This window comes from Filicampus tigris, chromosome 21, assembly GCF_054856515.1.
Source record: "Filicampus tigris isolate MCC_2025a chromosome 21, RoL_Ftig_1.0, whole genome shotgun sequence".
Lineage (NCBI taxonomy): Eukaryota > Metazoa > Chordata > Actinopteri > Syngnathiformes > Syngnathidae > Filicampus > Filicampus tigris.
Window position 1 is genome coordinate 9,699,613 of NC_141237.1, and position 14,054 is coordinate 9,713,666.

At 42.6% G+C, this 14,054-nt stretch overlaps 1 protein-coding gene across 1 annotated transcript in view; it reads left to right on the forward strand.

The window, feature by feature from the left end:
- Positions 1-12,420, forward strand: part of zeb1b (zinc finger E-box binding homeobox 1b) — a 49,322-nt gene extending 36,902 nt beyond the window's left edge. Inside the window, exons 3-8 of the mRNA XM_086021259.1 lie at positions 1,659-1,820; positions 3,366-3,568; positions 4,221-4,326; positions 4,654-6,374; positions 7,737-7,917; positions 9,235-12,420. Coding sequence (XP_085877385.1) covers positions 1,659-1,820; positions 3,366-3,568; positions 4,221-4,326; positions 4,654-6,374; positions 7,737-7,917; positions 9,235-9,827 — 2,966 coding nt within the window. The 3' untranslated portion in view covers positions 9,828-12,420. The remainder of the gene's footprint in view (positions 1-1,658; positions 1,821-3,365; positions 3,569-4,220; positions 4,327-4,653; positions 6,375-7,736; positions 7,918-9,234) is intronic.
- The last annotated feature ends 1,634 nt before the right edge of the window (positions 12,421-14,054 follow it).

The following is a 14,054-nucleotide window of genomic DNA, read 5'->3' on the forward strand; positions in this document are numbered from 1 at the left end:
ACAGCACTTTGTCATAATAAATAACAGCAACCGGAATCTTTTTAAAAAAATATTTATTTTTTTTAAGCAGAAATCTGTTGGATATAGAGTGAGCTGGATATCACAACAGTGATATCATATAAAGCATAAAACATGAAACGTGTCGCCGCTATAGTAATAGAAGTGCAAAAACGTCTTGATGTTTTATTGTTCAGGTCATGGGAGAAAAGCAGTGTGGTATGCGGGGTGAGCAGCACCTTGTGTTCCTGACACTCCACTGTGGGAAATGAATTCTGTAATTCTCAGCTGTTACATATCCGCACTTACGTTCGCCAATAGACAACCTCTTTCTCTCTGGATTGTGGCTTGAGGGTTTATCACGGGGAGCAGAAGGCCTCGTCCAATTCTCCTAATAACCATAGCAACAAATGACTGCGCTCATATTGTTTCGCGGCTTTGTTATGGCGCACCAGAGGAAGCCGTGCAAGATGACGGATATTCGCCGAGTGTTGGCGCTACACCTGTTGCCGTCTCCAAGGAGAGCGCACAGCTGGCCTTGTCTGTCAACACACACGGCCCTTTTAACACAAAACTGAAGTATAGGAGAAAATACTGAAACTAAATCCATAGTTTTTTTTTTATTTTTTACAATGGTTAGACAGAGGCCCACTACATCTTAGTGAAGTGATTCCCACGCAGTGTGCTCTGCATATGAGTATGCCGCAGTAAATTATACAATTTAACTTATTTGGTCTGAAAAGTACTTTTGGACTACAGGATGTATCTTTTTGCTACTATCTATGCCAGCAACGTGTAGTGACAGGCAGAATATTTCAATGCTCTTGCACTGGATGACAATGTACATCATTTCGCATTTTTTCAAAATGTAAAGTATAGGTTGGGAAACTATAGCCATAGTCTGGCCCGCTGGACGTTTTTTTATTGGCCTGCTGCATGTTCTGATAATGAAATTAAATTTCGTCGCGGGTAATAGCAAGCTGAGATTCTGATTTTTTTCCCCCCCTCCTTAAATGTGTTTTAATTGATTAACATATGTTGCCCTCCAGCATGTCAATTTGTTTTATCATGTGGCATAAACAAAGTAAAATGGCCCTGCTCTTCTACTTTGCCATATGACGCCTTCAACAAAATGCAGGGCTTGATCTCAAGAACAGAAATGACAAACTTGCATGCAGCCAAAACTAGAGCTGCAGGCTGGTGATTAGCACGTGTTAGGCTAGCACTGCTCACTTAATGGGAACAACAGGCAGGTTCTTATTTTCTGAAATACTAAGCACAGACCTCCCAAGGGAGCAGTGTGTGTTTCTATTCTCATTTGATGTACATACCTTCATATACCCAAGGTCATGATTCATCTCTAATTATGTTTCCCATACTCAGCAAGGACCTTAGCGTGAAGACGGGTTTGCCTTCCACTTCTTTCAAAGAGCATGATGGTTATATCGGGCCTTAAAGGCCAGTGTAGTTTCTCCAATTTTTAAGAATGAAAGCCTTCATTGTGTTTGATTTTGTGCGGCTCAACACATTAGAGTTTCACCTTTAATAAATCCATGACATTGAGCGTACTAATCACATTTCTTAGGCTGTTACGGTTTCATAAGCGCACCTCATGCACATCGTTGGACTCTCTAACCAGAGTGCATTCTGTCGCTCCCTAGTGAAAGAAGACTGTGTGTCGGACGGCGAGGATGACGTGAGCACAGACGCCTTGGTGGAGGAGATGCTTCAGCAAGGGGACACAGCCGTCATTTACCCAGAGGCCCCGGAGGAGGAGCTGCAACGCCAAGGCACCCCCGACGCCAGCATTCACGATGAAAACGGTACAGGAACACACTTACCAAAGTGTTTCATCTATTTGGAAACAATGGATGCACTAGTACGAGCCCAAAAGACACTATAACAAGATATACCGTACCTCAAAATTGTGAGTTCACCCCTCGCAATTTTGATTGTGTCTTTTCATGGGGCAACACCGAAGACCACATTGCATCGCTACAATGTGATATCGGCAGTAGTGTACATTTTTCTCCTCAAAATAACTGAGCACGCAGCCATTTATATCAAAATCTCTGGCAACAAATGTGAGTACACCCCTGAGTGAAACTATCCAAATAGTGGCCAAAATGCCAATATTGTGTGGCCACCATTGTTTTTGAGCACTACCGCGATGCCCCTGAAACGAGTTTGGGTCTCGAGAAATGCTTGAAAGGCAGTGCTTGTCATGGAGGCCTTTGGGGTTGTTATGTTGGAATATTGCTTTGGCGTGAGGTGCCATATTGTACTCACAGTAACCAGTATGACAGAGTGTGAGAGCGATAACACCAAATTTGACACCTACTCCACATTCACACCCGAGACCTTGAATCATTGAGTCACATGAAACCATGTGGGGGAAATGGCTCATTCAGCACAATTTGGACTTTTCACTCAGGGGTGTACTCATGAGCGGGCAGTACATTTGCAGTGCCTTTGATTTTTTTCTCGGAAGAGAAAGTTAAGATACTCTTAGTTTAAACCTAAAATTGACACAAACGCTGGCTGCAGTGAATCTCTTAATTCTCTACCTGGCTGCATATCTCACCTCCTGCTCTAACACCCCTTCATTAGCAACACTTTGCAACATAATTACCCACACCACGTCGCTATTTGTAAAAGCAGCACACAATTGCCTTTTGTGGCCTCTGGGCATGTGGCTTTTACCTGCTGCAGCAGCAGGGGGTGAGAGGGGGTGAGGGGGGGGGGGGGGGATCAGAGAAACAGCAACACCTGAACAAATCTTGTCACATTTATGTGAGCTATGACTCATGGCTACCTGAGCGATAAGGTGTGTGTGTGTTTCCATCCCAGGTCCCTCACCTGTGCCGTTAGGAAACTGAATACATCACCTGTTAACAAAGTAATGTTTCACCCGTGTGGGAGCTGGACTACTGCGACATTTAGTCCGGTCTTTCCAAAATCAGTCATTCTACAGTCTGTGTGTTTTTTCCTTTTTTTTTTTTTTTAATTTAAGTAATCTACGAGTTGAACCAGAGTCATTTTCCCCCATAAGTATCTGTATTTAAGTGCAGAGTGTAAGTAATTTTGCCACCTCTTTAAATGACAGAGGATTCTGATGGGTGTAATTTATGAGACAAAAGCCAAAATGGCATCCCTGTGTTATTTTGTTTTTGTTGTCTCAGTCATCAACTTGGAGCCATTTGGTTACCTGTGTGGCGTTTACCCGTTGGGAACACTCGCTGGTTGGCGAGAAAGTAAAATAGTGTTGTGATGTGCTTGTAAGCTGCCCTCACCCTATTTCCTTCCACTATCACATCTTTATAGCTTCCTTCTGACTTTTTTTCCCCCCCTTTTTGAATTCCGTTCAGGAACTCCCGATTCCTTCTCTCAGCTGCTCACCTGCCCCTACTGTTCACGGGGCTACAAGCGTTACAGCTCCCTGAAGGAGCACATCAAGTATCGGCACGAGAAGACTGAAGAATGCTTCAGCTGCCCCGAGTGCAGCTACACTTTTGCACATCGCGCACAACTGGAGAGACACATGACGGCCCACAAGCCAGGAAGGGATCAGGTAAAATCTGATTGAAAAAGTTCAATAATATATCAGTCTCTTAATGGCACTGGTTCTGCTTGGTCCACAAAAGTGCCATAATATAATATAATATAATATAATATAATATAATATAATATAATATAATATAATATAATATAATATAATATAATATAATATCAAAATTCTAATTATAGAGTAATTATTATGTTGTGCAATTGAGCAGCATGTCAAATTATTTTTTAAATGTAAAATTTAAAAATTGATATTTTTCTACCAGAAAAATATCAAACTGACAATCAAGTATCGACTCAAACCAAACTGTGAATTTTGTGTCGTTGCACCCCTAATATACATATATATCATATATCCATGGTGAACAGTGCTCAGTAAACCTCACGAAAGGGATAAATACAATGAAGGTGAGGTAGTACATTTTTTGTTTTCAGGGCTTATACTGTGATGTAATCGTCATGTCCTTTGACAAAGTGATTCTAAATTGCACAACCATCCGTGGAAACATAGCGCCACGTCGTTTTCCAAAACATGACGCTCAAACATGAACTTCTGTCCCCGATTGATTGATGACATTGTGTCATGAATTAGTAGCGGTTCAAAGGTTATGTTGTCACTGTGTATCTCACTGACTGACCCTCTCCGCCTGCTTCAACAGAGACACATCACACAGTCGGGAGGCAATCGCAAATTCAAGTGCACCGAATGTGGCAAAGCGTTTAAATATAAGCACCATCTCAAGGAGCACCTACGCATTCACAGTGGTGAGTGGCCAATCCTCCGTCACCATGGAAGTGGAGCGGGTTTGTGTGTGTGTGTGTGTGTTTTAGTCAGTTCCCTATAATTATCCTTCACGTTTCAGCCTAATGTGTACGCCTCGTTAATGTGCTATAACTGTTTCTTTAAGGATTATGACTGAGCAATTAAAGAAGGGCATTTCCCAACTGTGTCATTACATCAGCATTCCAACATCAGTGAAATGCATGAGAGTTTTTTTTCCATCTTGCTTCTATAGCCTAGCCTGCTCATTAGCATCATTAACTAATGCTTTCGCATCCTTCTCCCTCCCTGATTTGCTCTCTGCCGTGCAGGAGAAAAACCCTACGAGTGTTCCAACTGCAAGAAGCGGTTCTCCCATTCAGGCTCGTACAGCTCGCACATCAGCAGCAAGAAGTGCATCAGCCTCATCGCGGTCAACGGCAGGCAGCGACTGGGCAACAGCAAAACCCAGACCCAGGTTCAGACTCCAATCCTTCCCACATCACCCTCTGTCCTCCGCACGCAGATTCGAGAGAAGCTGGAGCACAGCAAGCCCCTACAGGAGCAGCTGCCGCTCAACCAGATCAAAAGCGAGCCTATGGACTATGAATACAAACCCACGGTTATGACCTCCCCAGCCATGGCTGGTGTGAATGGTGGAGTTTACAGCGGCGGGGCTGCGGCTCCTCTGCAGGGCACGGTGCAAGCTGTCGTCCTGCCCAACGTGGGACTGGTGTCGCCCATCAGCATCAATATCGCAGACCTGCAGAATGCTCTCAAAGTGGCCGTGGACGGGAATGTTATTCGCCAAGTCCTGGAAAGCAACGCCAAAGGCCAGGGTCAGGTCAGCTTGGGGTTAACCACTGGAACGCTCCACCCCTCCCAGCAGCAACTCATCTCAGCCATCAGTTTGCCTATTGTGGGCCAGGATGGAAACGCAAAAATCATTATAAACTACAATATAGACCCCAACCAGGGCCAGGTCGCAGCGCAAAACCTTAAGAAAGAGCAAGAGCCCTTCTCAACTGCTCCGCCAACCACGGAGTCTTTCAAGTGTCAGAAACTCCCTGAAGATCTGACCATCAGGAGCACGAGGGCCACCGGTCCAAAAGAAGAGGATGAAACCACTAAAACGTGTCTCCTATGTGACAATTGTCCCGCTGGACTGGAAGGACTCCATGCCCTCAAACACTGCAAGAAAGAAAGCCTCAGACTCAATGGAGAGTCTGCTGTTGCCGCGCTGCTGTCCGAGGGAGGACTTTCCAACCAGCCCAAGAACCTCTTGTCCCTGCTCAAGGCCTACTTTGCCTTAAACGCGGAGCCCACCAAGGAAGAGCTGGCCAAGATCTCCGACTCGGTCAGCCTTCCAATTCATGTTGTCAAAAAGTGGTTTGACAAAATGCAGGAGGGTCAAATATCACTCGGTGCCCCAACACCGCCTTCAGAGGAAGAGGATGCCTGCGATACCAGCAGCGTGGTCTCGCTGATCCAGGGGAAGGCCTCCATGAGTCCTTCCGTGACTCAGGACAGTCCAACAGAAGCAACCCCAGCGGAAGTCAACGGCACCCACAGCTCTCCGGCCTCTCCTTTACCACTTAACCCGAAGGGTGACGGTCTCCTTCAAGACTGGCCCCCTCACAGCACTGACGCACCACTAGACCTGTCCCTGCCAAAGCCCGACAAAGAGGAAACCGAGGCCGCGGTTGTCAAACCCCGCAATTACCCCCCGCCTTCCTCTGTCTGCACCAATCCGGTTGAACCTTTGAACTTAACTTGCACAAAGAAAGATGCGTCGCCACTCTCATGTCTGGGCTCCAGCCCTGTCGCACTGTACGCAAGCCCGCCAAGTGCCAAAGCCCTCAATATTGTGACCACTCAACTCCCCACGCTGGTGGCCATTGCCGACCAGAGCCGTATGCAATGTCTAAGGGCACTTACCACCAACAATAAACAGACTATCCTGATCCCTCAGCTGGCTTACACCTACACCACTACGGCTAGCAGCCCTGCTGGAACCGAAACGCAGGAAACCATCCACCTCAACGGGATTAAGGTTTGTATCGCTCACTTCAAACAAACACGGGGAAGGATTCTCTGCCGACAAATTGACGGACAACGCCTATTATGCTGCGTGACTAGTTGCAAAAGTTGATCTGCTTCGGAATGGTCATTTTTCTTACCCATCGCGCAGGATATTAGCGTTCTTAAAAGGATTGTAGGATTTAGTTGCACAGTCAATGCAAACGCAACTTCCTAAAATCATGACCCATTACTTTCTGGATCAAATGGTGTTTTTCATTGTACACCACCTTAGTCATCTCATTGTACAAAAAAAGTAATAATAATAACAACGGCCCTCAGTAGTAGCTACTCATTGTGCAGGCACCGTAATTGGCCAGCAGTGATGGATGCAGATCTTTGTGGGTGTGAGTGATGATCTGGTCCGTCACCCAAAGGACACAAGGATGCACTTTACCGTTGAGTCCCTTATTGATCTGCTGGACTCTTTTTAAACGCAGCACCTCTGCCTTTCACATTGATTTATTGTTGTTGTATTATACGTTTGTGTTAAGTGGATTGGCATAGGACTGCCTTGTAAAAACAAACGTGTGTGTATTGGTTTCTTAATCACGATCCGTTGTCTTTCCCAGCACCACCGGGTCCATTTTACAGGCTCGTAAGTGAATGGAAAAGTTATTTCTTTCTTGACCCTGGAAAGTGAAGTGAAGTGGTTTATCAGTTTTGTACAAATGCTGATCACGCCCAGGGTGTAAGATTCAGGAGGAAGGGCCAACTTGCGTGGGGATTCTTGAGTTGCTGACAAAACAACCAACGGATATCACAAGACAGTGTTGTGTGTTCATCAATATACCCAAACAAATGCTTTTACCGCATGTTGGTGTATTGACACTGTACCATGGCGGATAAGAATTTGATGATATACGGTATATCATGTGCCTGCCCTAAATTGCACTCTAGTCAATGAAAAGGCCGTTGAACGGGAACTGGACAGCTAACTATCTGAACCGCTACATGGAGTCCTCAGTTTATGAAGGAGTATATCTTTTTTTTACAGAGGTGACATACCCCAACATGGCCTAGTCTTATCGCTAACCCATGCTAGCGCAGTGTTTAAGTCCCTAATTATCGTGATAAAAAAAACGTTGCTAGCTTTTCCTATACTACTACGCAAAACCGTTCAATCCGTGCCGTACCTAACCTCAAATCCTTGTATTTCATAAACCAGGCCCTGCATTGTAATGTCACTGGTGACTAGTCAGTGACATATTTTCGTTTGACTCAGCAACTTCCTTCACCGCAGAAATACGCCGCGTTGTTATCGTCTGAGTCATTCATTGTTTTTTTCCACCTTGACTCCATCGGCGTTAGCAACCATGTCTCCCGTTCCTCCCAGGAAGAGAAGCAGGACACGAGCTCGGAGGGCATGTCTGCCATGGAGGAACACAACGACCCGGACTCGGGACCTCTCCGGAAGAAGATGAAGAAGACGGACAGCGGCATGTACGCCTGCGACCTGTGCGACAAGATCTTCCAGAAGAGCAGCTCGCTGCTCAGACACAAATACGAGCACACAGGTAATAAATGCCGATCGTTTCATTCCCCAGCCGACGAAAGCAGAGCGCTACTCACGATCAGTCAGCTTCTGGGGCTAGGAACATTGAGTCAGAGTGCAAGTGGAGGGGGATTTTACAGCAGGTATTACTCAACGCGCACAGAAGAGGTCTGAGAAGATCTTTCCGCCAACTCCCCAACCTCTGCACTGCCAGCTTCTCGGATGAAGCATCAAAATGCTGCAACAGGCGAGCTCTGGTAGTGATTTGGATTGCTTTGAGCCAAGTGCAGGTCAACCCTCTCCGAGGCTATTTACCATTTTCCCCTCATTTATTTCCCCGATACCTGGCGAGCAACTGCTGTTTTCATCTCCGAATAAGTTCAGTTTAGGTGAAACTAGCCCTTCCATGTCCTGGATTAAGTTTCCTCAAAGGCTTTGAAGCAAAATTGTTTTGCTTCATTTCTTCGTTTTCATATTATGTTCACCTTAGAAACAAAGCACTCTACAGTTTTCCGCCCATTGCTGTTTTGTTTTTTTTACACAATATACATATGTATTTTTTTTCTTCTCCAAAATAAATTACACTCACAGAAAGGGGACAGCATTAAATTTACCTGCTCAATCAAATGTGAGAGCTGGAACAAAAATTCTGCCTTCAAAAATCTAAGACAGTTTCAGAGATGTTTGTATTTAGCAACGTGCACATTTTTGCTTCCTCTGAGCAGAATTTGCACGAAGAAGGAGGTGTATTTTGATCTTGATAACACCCATTTGTAATTTCTAACTGGGCCTCTAATCGCACAAACAAATCACCCAGCCCAGGCTTAAACCTGTGAAAAAGTATCTGTACTGGAAGGGGGAGTCAATCATTTCCTTTACAATAATATGTTCTATACAGCCTCACTAGACTAAACTCGATATTCTGATTAATAATGTGTTTGTGGAATACGAATTGAGCATCAAAATCCACCTGTGGTAATCCGTTTCGGGGGCGGCCATTTTGTCACTTGCTGTCGACTGAAAAGGAGATCACAGTTGCGCAGGTGAATCTTGATTGGTTGTTAGCTGAGCAACTGTCATGTCATTCTCAGTGAAGTGCCAAAATGGCCGCCCCACGAGATGGCTAAAAACGGGTGGATTTTGATTCTTAAATCATGTTCCACAAACGCAATTATAATCAGAATGCTGTGTTTGGACTCGTGGGGGCACATACAACATATTATTGTAAACAACATTTTTGGATTAACTTCCCTTTTATATACAGAATGAGAGTGCTTTTTCGCCACATGTGGAAGTGACTGTTGAAGTGTTGGTTGATCCAAATCTCATTTCTCTACAGGGAAACGACCACACGAGTGCAGCATTTGCACCAAGGCGTTCAAACACAAACACCACTTAATCGAACACATGCGCCTCCACTCGGGGGAGAAACCCTACCAGTGCGACAAGTGCGGCAAACGCTTCTCCCACTCGGGCTCGTATTCCCAGCACATGAACCACCGCTACTCTTATTGCAAGAAGGAGTCTCAGAGCCAAGGCGGAGGCAGGGACAGCCCGGAGGAGGACGCGCTGAGCCGGGTGCGGGGCTTGCACCTCGCTCCTTTCCAGATGGACTCGGACGAGCGAGGGAGCAGCACCAGAGAGGACGAGGAAAGCGAAGAGTTTGAGGAGGAGGAGGAGGAAGGCGCGGTGGACATGGGCGACATCCAGGTGGTGCAGATAGGGGACGAAGGAGGGGACGACGGCAACGAGGCGGAGGAGAAGACGGCCGAGGCGGAGGAGGGCGCCGACACCAGACAAGAACGCCAAGCGGAGGGAGACGAGGCGATGGCGCGTGAGCGAGGAGAAGAGGAGGAGGCGGTCATGGGGGAGAGCGGGGCCGACGCGGCTTGTGAAGATGATGAGAGGCAGGAGAAAGGAGATAGTCACTAAAAGGAGCAGTCGGACTCCTGCTCACTCGTGACAACTCACTTCAGTTCACTACTGTGTAGAAATCCAGGTGTGCCTGAAAATTGAAAAGAAAAAAAAAAAAAAAAAAATACTAGTGACTTTTCCACAGGAGGAAAAAGATTTCTCAAATCCATTTGTAAAGAGAAAAAATATGAAGAATGCAAATTTTACTAAAGGAAGGAAATGCATTATACAGACTTTGGAAGCTAGAGCCGACAAGTTTTAGATAATGTTTTATTACTAAAACACCTTGGTTCATTTCTTTTTTGTCAGTGTTACTAATTTTGCCACTCATATGTTAACCCTTAAATGCTGTACAGTTGGGAGATATTTCTATACCTTTGTATTGCCAATGAACATAAAAAAAGTCAGTATTTTATTAAGTTGGAAGGAAAATCCTGTGCACTACAAGTGGCTTGGTTTACGTGAGGATCGAGCAGTTCAGTTGTGTTTTCTACCCTTCAGTATTAGCGCACTAGCGATACCACCACCACCACGTTACACTTGTTTTGGGTTGTGCTGTTATTCGGATCGAATTGTGAGCCTTAAGAATAAAAATCGGCAAGAGGACGGGTCTTTACAGCCATTCGTTTTTCCCCCCCCCAGGTGACTTTCTTTTCTGTACAAAGTATTGACATTTTGGGACAAAAGCTAATTCACTTTCTCACATTTTGTGTAATCGCAGGCCAACGGAAGACGTTAATATAGTGCACATGAAAGCCAGAAAATTAGAACCAGGGCAGAATTTTAATCTGTTATTGATTCTTGTTCAATATTAAGGCCTCTCTAATTGTATTATGTTATAGCATTAAAAGAATTTAAATTGAAATGAAAGTCAAGAAGACAACTCAAAATTTAATGAGGATATTATATTTTATAATTACCAGAATAAAATCAAAATACGAGAATAACGTTGGAATTCTATGTAAGAAAAAGTTAGAGTTATAAAGAAAAGAATATCACATATTGGTCTCTGATGTATTACTACATATTTTGACTTCATTGTTTAAATTATGACTTTTTTAAATTGTATGCCTTTATTCTTACATTTTCTCTTTTTAAAAGTGTGATCCTTGTACTCTTTCATACCAGGGGTACTACTACAGCTTTGAATTTTTGTTTTTTTTTAATCTTAGATTCAAGTTCAGTGCCGTGACAAAATCAATGAATTTGTTAACAAAACAACATTTTGTGAAGTTGAATCGAAGCTTGTTTTTCCAAAAGTTACATAAGAAGGCTTGTTACAAACTTTCCTGAAGTCTTATATGACAGTGACGTTTTGCTATAAAGTTGTTAGGATGTAAATGATATTTTACTTTCAAAAGCTTGTTGTTGTTCAGGGCAATCAGATATATAACATTACGTATATAATGAACACAGAGAGGCAGATGTCTCGAAACTATAACAATAACAAACAATGGACAAGAGAGTGAATAGACATTTTCCCAAAATGTCAAACACGATAAATATTAAGAAGCCTTTTTTTTTTTTTAACCTATATATACACAAACAACCCCACCCCTGAGCCTTATGCAAAAATACAACAGAAAAAAAAGAGAAAGATGCATATGAAAAGTGCCATTATGCTATGGAAGCTTAGCAGCTAAGATCAGGTATTAGCAGGTCCCAGATCAGCCATGTCAACAAAGTTTGACATTGTTACATATTACAACTGTTGCATCATTTTGGAAATTGGGAATTAGCACACATGACTTGTAAGTGTTCTAATCGTGTGCGGCCTACTCTACGCTTGTTCAGTGCACTTGTTTAACACACAATGATCAAAATGTCCCTTCAGGTAATGTAGGCAAATTCCAGGAGTTATAATTCAACAAGGTTTCAGTATTATTTTTGGCCTGTTATGTTTTTTTTTGTTTTGGTTTTTTTTGTTCAGTTCCTGTGTTTGTACTGTATGTTCAGCAGTTGCAGTATTATTGCCCCTTCCCCAAAAGAGATGGGTTTGTCTGTTTAGTCATAGAGAACTTTTATATTTATGTGTCTTATTTTTTATATTTCTTTATGGTTTATTTATTACACTATGTAGTGTACAATACTGTAGTTTGTATTAATACGATAATATATTTTAGTATGGGATTTAAAAAAAAAAAATTCAAAGGCAACATAACCACAAGCTTGAAACAAATGAGACTCCGGCATACTGAAGTATGTTTTTTTTTTTTTTCTCTCAACAAATAACCCCTCCAAGCCTGAAAAATTGGAACCTGTGACCTCTTTGCATCCATGCTCATGTTGCTTTAGTTTTCCTCTCTTTATATGAAGCTACTGAACTTTTTTGAACAAATAATTGTATGTCTAATAGCATGAGTGTGCTGTTGTATTGAAGGATGAACCGTAACCACCCAAACTGTCCTGTTTGCCAAGCCAAAATAATATTGTTCCTATGCTTTTCTTTTTGTGCCAACATGTTACTTTCTACGTCATTGTCAAGACCATGTCCACTTTTATAAACCCCTCCCCTTAACACCATCTTTTTTTTAAATTGTGATTGTTTTTCTTCCTTTCTTTTTTTTTTTTAATGACTCCCCATCTCACAATAAAATACACCAAATACAAATTTGTGGGTTTGTGATGATGTCATCAATAGGGTTTATATTGTACGTTATATTTCAATATAACGATATGTATAAGCACCAATGTTGAACACAAGCCGTTGCCGTATGCTTGTCATGCTCTGATTTGTTTGTTACACAGTAATATGCATAGGAAATAATAGATATTTGTTTGGGGTTAAACTCACTTTTAGAAAACCTGTGTTGACTGTACAGGCAGCGGATTTAAGAATCATTTAACGCTTTCTATGAAGGGCAAAAAAAGTTGAATCAACATTGGGGGAAAAAATGTCTAAAAATAGTATTTTTAAAATGCAAAATAGCTGGTTTTGTTTTTTGGGCTGAATGGAGATATGTTCAGATTTTTTTTTCCCCTGCCAAGAATCTCAAAATTGTGACTTAAAAAGAAAAAAAAAGATAAAAAGAAATGCGTTCCCCTCATTGGAATGTCTAGTTCATTTATGGCGGTGCTAAAGCACCCCTAAAGAAAATCCAAGCACCCCCAAAAATTTGAAAGATCTTAAAAGATTTTGGTTAGTGGATGTCCTTTTCCAACAAGCTAGAGAATTGTTAAATCTATGCGGTACTTGGTAGAATTGTAATAGTTTCATTTAGGCAAACGTTAGCATTGAAGCTAGCTCAACCACAAGATATGCCCTAGCTTTTCTTTCCACATATTTTCGCCCACTTTCATCCTGAGTTTCCAATGACAGCCGCCTCTGTACCATCCTCATAATTATGATGCTTTTCAAGGTACAATTACACTACTACATAATGTTGCTTAAACCTCCCTCTAATCTGGCGGGAGCATCCCATTCCAATCAGTGCAGTCTGCTTGTTAGCAGCCCTGCCCAAGGTCAAACCTATTGATCCAGATTAGGTTTCCATTGGGGTCAACCTTCCCCCCACTTCACCAACATGCAGCCCGTTCTGCCAGCATGAATTAATAATGCAATGGACAATAAGGAATCGATAGTGCTTTGAGCAGTTGAAAATGATACAATAGTTGGTGGTCATATTTGATAGGTGGTCTCCCTAGACAGCCAAAGCACTTCTAATGTGATGTTTTTTCTAAAAGAAAGGAAAGGGTGGGCGTCGGATTTATTGCAGGGATTTGTTCCAGGCCCACCCGTAATGGGTGAAAATCTGCACAACAGAGAGCATATAAACATTTTTCTATAGTTTTATATCCCCCATTACACTTTAAACACTTTTAAAGTGATTAAAACACACTCAACCTTATTAAAACGCTTTAAAGTGTTTCATAGTGCCTTTTCTCACTTTTTTGCGATCGTGAAATGACTCATAACATCACTTTGATTAAACGGACAAAACACTCAAAACAGTTCTCCAAATAGGAGCCAAAGCATGCTTGCAACAAGTTATTTGCCACTCCTAGTTTACGTTTTATTCTAGGGCTGTCAAAATTAAAGTATTAGCTATGGGGTTTAATTTAAATTTGATAACGCGCTAAAAAAAAACAACTCAGTTAACTCAGTTTTATTCACTTGCTGTAGCAGCTGACCTCATTGTCACAAAAACAGACTTGTACGTAGTTTCACTTCAAAAAGTTGCTTGACGGCTCATTGGAGAAATCCAAAATAATTTGCACACTTTGCATAGCCAAATTCAAATACCA